Consider the following 5,267-nt stretch of genomic DNA (forward strand, 5'->3'; position numbering starts at 1 on the left):
AAGCAGCATCCCCCTCGTCAGTACCCTGATGTTCCCGTCTTGATTTTGTAGATTTCCATCAGCATCATGAAACAGCAAGAATATTGCGTACAGCAACAAGAAAATAAACTGTTTAATCCAATAAACCTCCCCGGGCCTAAAGTTGCTAATTTCTGAGTTTGGAGTCTTAATAATGGCACGTATGTCAATTACAATTTTATATCTGTTTGGTTTAAGAGTAATTTACAAAGTAATTCCAACATAAAAGGCTCAGGTGGATCACCGTCAACACTCCAGTGACACTCTCATGGTAGTGGTGTGTTTGTGTGTGCTGTGTCTGACCTGAGTGGATCAGGCGTCCTGTAGGCAGCGTCCTGTGGGCACTGATGAAAGACCAGAAGACCACAAACTGTGTAGCAGCAGATGAGCGATCAGCTCTGACTTTACACCTACAAGGTGGAGAAGCAACACCAGTAGGAGTTTCTAATAGAGTGGACAGAGAGTGGACAGTCTTTAACAACTCCAGCAGCATGGCCGTCTGATCCACACATACCAGCACTACACACACACTACACACATTCACCTTGTCAGTGTGACTGCAATGATCCACCCTCCACATAACACCAGTGCTCTGTGGTGGTCCTGTGGGGTCCTGACCAATGAAGAACAGGGTAATAAAGTAGACAGAGGAACAGATGTACTACAGTCTGTAACTGTACAACTACTCAGTGCTCCTATACGGTACGTGGAGCTGATAAAATGGACACTGTAGAAACAAGAATTTGATGTTATGGCTGATTGGTGCTGACCTTCCCAAGACATACAAGATGAGCTAAGAAAAGAGAGACATGACTATTTTCCCTTTTTACATGAACATCAACTCACCTCTTACTCTTTTAAGAGCTGATCGGTCGATTCCCCGAGGTACACCATCAAGCACTGAATGACAACTGGTCATGTTAATGCAAGGATGGGTGGGAGCCTGAAATGATAATCCTTATTCTTCATCATCACATGCTATTTGTTATTTTACAGTAAAAATCAAACACACAATAATAAAACTGTAAAATAAAAAAGTCTATCAAGGATCCCTGATGTGGTTCATGATCAATAATATTATTAACTTTCTTTCAGCTTCTTCCTCAAAGGAGCTACATACACACCTATTTGGCTGGTGTCCCTCACACAGAAGGAATATGTATACACAAATTACCCAAATACAGATTCTAAACATTTTAATAAACTCTGACAAGCTACCAGATGCCCAACATTAACCGGTCAGCAACTAAGTTTTGTATGAACTATTTATGTCATACACATTTTGTTGAGAAAATGTCAAAGTAATAAAATAACTGTTGCAGAGTTAACTAATAAGCAAATGATATTCCTGCAGTTCGGTCATTAAATCCCTGTAATAAGATTTGAACAAACTAAGAAGTAAATGAAGGATACTTTGAGGAGGAGAGCTTGTAACTCCAACCCTAGAGCTCCACCCTTAGAACTGAAGAGAGCAAGAAGCTTTGGAGTAAATTCATTCAGCTTGGACATGAACTCTGATTCAAGGTGCTCTGTTGTGATTCTGTGAAACTCGTCCTGGAGCTGAAAGACATTCAACAGTATTCGAATAAACAAATACATGAATGAAGGAATGAACAAAGTATGAATTTAAAACAGCAGAGCCATCAAATTACTAGACGTTCACAGTATCTCAGAGTTGAGAGATGAGACTGATGTCCTCCATCCTTTGACGGTGAACATTTGTGGCCTCTTTAGCTGAGCAGTGCTGGGAGTGCTCCTCTAAAGGACTCCTAGGTGATTTTGAAGAAATGCTAAGCAGAAGTAGAAGCTCACCATTTTCATCTCTACCAGCAGACATACAAAAGACTCTGAGAATCAGTGATGCTGCCAGAGACGGAGCGTTTCAAGAGAAGCTGCATCAGTGTGTGTCTGCTATTACAGTAAATGATGGTAAAGACTCCTCTGATGTCATTGTAATAGTGCGTAATGTAAAGGTGTGTTTCATTAGGCTGATCTTCTCTGGAGTGGAAGTCTGACCCTTTAAGGTGGATTTCCCCCCTTGTTTGAGTTCACCATAAACTTTGCCATGTCAGGATGAAATCCACTTTTAAACACTGGTGTCATTTTCACCTTTTTGCTTTGGTCTCATTGTTTTGTAGCTGTTAATGTCACCTTTGTAATGGTACTGAGTTCAGGTTGTGTTTTTAGCTCTTTAATCTCCCCTTCATAAACATTGCTCTGTTAATATGGAGCTCTGTTTCTGATGCTCTCTGAATGAATGCTAAAGCTGTGGATGTTTACTACTAAATAAAACAGCATGGAAAGACATTATGAACATCTGTGTGGAGATTTCTGAACACTTCAGTCACTGTAGGCTCCAAACTGGCCTGTTACTGGAGTGCTACCTCTAACAGCACACTGTACCTTTTGGAAAGGGTACAACAAGCCTGTGTGCTGTATATAAAGATTTCAGCGTAAGAGGCAGCATTTACTGAATAAACCCAGTTCATTTCCTTTACCAGGTCTGTCTTCATTAAACTGCCTGAACTATATTTACAGGGTAAAACTCTGGCTTTACCTGAACTGATGATCTTACCTGGAAGAAGAAAACACAACTGTGAGGAAGAGCTCAACAACTTCTTATTTCTTCATATTTAAAGTTTCCTCTCCGCTGCTATGGGTGGATTTCTGCAGCAGGGTTTAGCGCTTTAAGGTAGAAACGGTACAAAATGCAGGATTCTTGATCAATGTAGAAAAGACCAAGAAACAAGTCGACAAACAGCTGCTCTGGAGCTGAACGTGTTTATTTATCTTCCACAACAACAATAAGCTGTTTACCACCTGATAGAGTAAAGAAAACAGCGAACAGCAGCAGAACATGCAGGTAACAGTGAGGTCTGTTAACAGATCCATTAAAAAGCTGAGCTCAGGTTCAGCCACATAGCGCTTATTTAAGCAGCTCACCAACAGTAAAGACACCTGTAGCCGGTATTCCCATCCCAAACCTGCCCAGCAGGAGAAACGTGGAAGTGATGTGTACGTCTCCTCATTTCAGAAAGACAGAAATACACTGAATTTCTACCTTCTGTGTTTTCATTTCTAGAATACAGGGATGATCCAGCACTTCACCTTCAACCAGGACCTAATTCTGACCACAGCTGTCGTCCCTTAGACACCTGCTCACTTCATGGGACGAGTATCTGGACTGTATCCTGAGGAGATTTTAGACACATGCATTTACACTGTGTGGACAAATGTGTCTCCGGTTAGTCCGACTGAACTCCGATCTCTGTGTGGGACAGAATCTGCAGAGTCTCTCAGTGAGCAGCAGTTATTACTGGTGTTGGGGTTGTCCTGGTGTGACCCCGCTGTCTCGCTCCCTCAATAAAGAGACTGTGTTCCTCCAATGTAATGGTCAGTACATGAAGTTACGATAACTAAGCCCAGAAATACTTCAACAGAATGGAGAAAACGGCTGAACCCACCAGATCCTTTCAGTGGTGAAACCGGACTGAACTGGACATGGTAGGAGGCGGATTGGTGAAATGCGCAATACTCCCTCTGAGCAGGAGGTGTCGCTGTTCACCCACAGAAACATACGTTCACTCCTATTTTCTTTAAGAGCTCATTTCAGGAGAGGGAGAGTGTAGTGAGAGCGGTAGAGCAGGAGAGGGAGTGTGTAGTGAGAGCAGTATTGCAGGAGAGGGAGAGTGTAGTGAGAGCGGTAGAGCAGGAGAGGGAGTGTGTAGTGAGAGCGGTAGAGCAGGAGAGGGAGTGTGTAGTGAGAGCGGTAGAGCAGGAGAGGGAGTGTGTAGTGAGAGCGGTAGAGCAGGAGAGGGAGTGTGTAGTGAGAGCAGTAGAGCAGGAGAGGGAGTGTGTAGTGAGAGCGGTAGAGCAGGAGAGGGAGAGTGTAGTGAGAGCGGTAGAGCAGGAGAGGGAGTGTGCTGTGAGAGCGGTAGAGCAGGAGAGGGAGAGTGTAGTGAGAGCGGTAGAGCAGGAGAGGGAGTGTGCTGTGAGAGCGGTAGAGCAGGAGAGGGAGTGTGTAGTGAGAGCGGTAGAGCAGGAGAGGGAGTGTGTAGTGAGAGCGGTAGAGCAGGAGAGGGAGTGTGTAGTGAGAGCGGTAGAGCAGGAGAGGGAGAGTGTAGTGAGAGCGGTAGAGCAGGAGAGGGAGTGTGCTGTGAGAGCGGTAGAGCAGGAGAGGGAGTGTGTAGTGAGAGCGGTAGAGCAGGAGAGGGAGTGTGCTGTGAGAGCGGTAGAGCAGGAGAGGGAGAGTGTAGTGAGAGCGGTAGAGCAGGAGAGGGAGAGTGTAGTGAGAGCGGTAGAGCAGGAGAGGGAGAATTAGTCTAACATTTAGTTTATCTTCCCTCTACAGGGACAACATGGAAACAGACCAAGTCCTGAGAGGTTTGGGCTTCGAGGTAGTCGACCACATCGGTGAAGGAACTTTCGGCAAGGTGAAGTTGGCCACATCCAACAAATACCCCAACCAAGTGGCAATTAAAATAATAGACAACAAGACGAGCACAGACAACAGCCCTGATTTCCTGCGCCGGGAGGTGGACATTCTGAGAGTAGTGAAGCACCCTCACATTGTTCATGTCCATGAAATCTTGGAACGAGACGGGCAGGTGTTCATCGTGATGGAGCCTGCAGCAACGGATCTCGAGGGTAAGATCCGGAAGCTCCACCACATCCCCATCGACCAGGCCAAAACATGGTTCTCCCAGCTCCTCAGGGCCATGGTCTATCTGCACCAGCAGGACATTGTCCACCGAGACCTTAAATGTGCAAATGTGCTGCTGACCGCTGATGACCAGGTCAAACTGGCTGACTTTGGTATTGGACGCTTTTATAGAAGCTTTGATGATCTAAGTCAGTCGTTTTCCTGAACTCCTTTTTACGCTGCACCTGAGGTGCTCATGGATCGTCCTTATGATCCTAAAAAGAGTGATGTGTGGAGCCTGGGTGTAATACTTTTTGTCATGGTCACCGGGACCCTGCCCTTCCAAGCCTCCAATATGAAGAATCTCCCCCGTCTCCAGAGTAAGGCCTTAGTGTATCCAGATGAGGTCACAGTGGAGGAGCCCTGCTGCACCTTCATCTCCTACCTGCTGCAGTTCGATCCTGACACTAGGCCTTCAATGACCGAGGTGGCACGTCACCCTTGGCTGCAGTCGAGGTAAGGACCATAATTAACCCACTGTGCTGGAACTGGAGTATCCAGTCCCAGGTTTTATATACAGACTTTGAACTGATTCAGTCTTAAAATG

General features: G+C 45.4%; 1 protein-coding gene across 1 annotated transcript; it reads left to right on the top strand.

Moving 5' to 3' along the window:
* Window positions 1-4,376: 4,376 nt before the first annotated feature.
* On the top strand, window positions 4,377-4,886 carry LOC140556637 (testis-specific serine/threonine-protein kinase 6-like). The gene has a single exon (XM_072680716.1). It carries the CDS (start codon window positions 4,377-4,379, stop codon window positions 4,884-4,886), a length of 510 nt encoding a protein of 169 aa, XP_072536817.1.
* The last annotated feature ends 381 nt before the right edge of the window (window positions 4,887-5,267 follow it).

The sequence above is a fragment of the Salminus brasiliensis genome, chromosome 5 (genome assembly GCF_030463535.1).
Source record: "Salminus brasiliensis chromosome 5, fSalBra1.hap2, whole genome shotgun sequence".
Taxonomy (NCBI): domain Eukaryota; kingdom Metazoa; phylum Chordata; class Actinopteri; order Characiformes; family Bryconidae; genus Salminus; species Salminus brasiliensis.

What these genes read in the sequence shown, in the direction of transcription:
- LOC140556637 (XM_072680716.1), top strand. Translation starts at nt 4,377, where the DNA reads ATGGAAACAGACCAAGTCCTGAGAGGTTTGGGCTTCGAGGTAGTCGAC.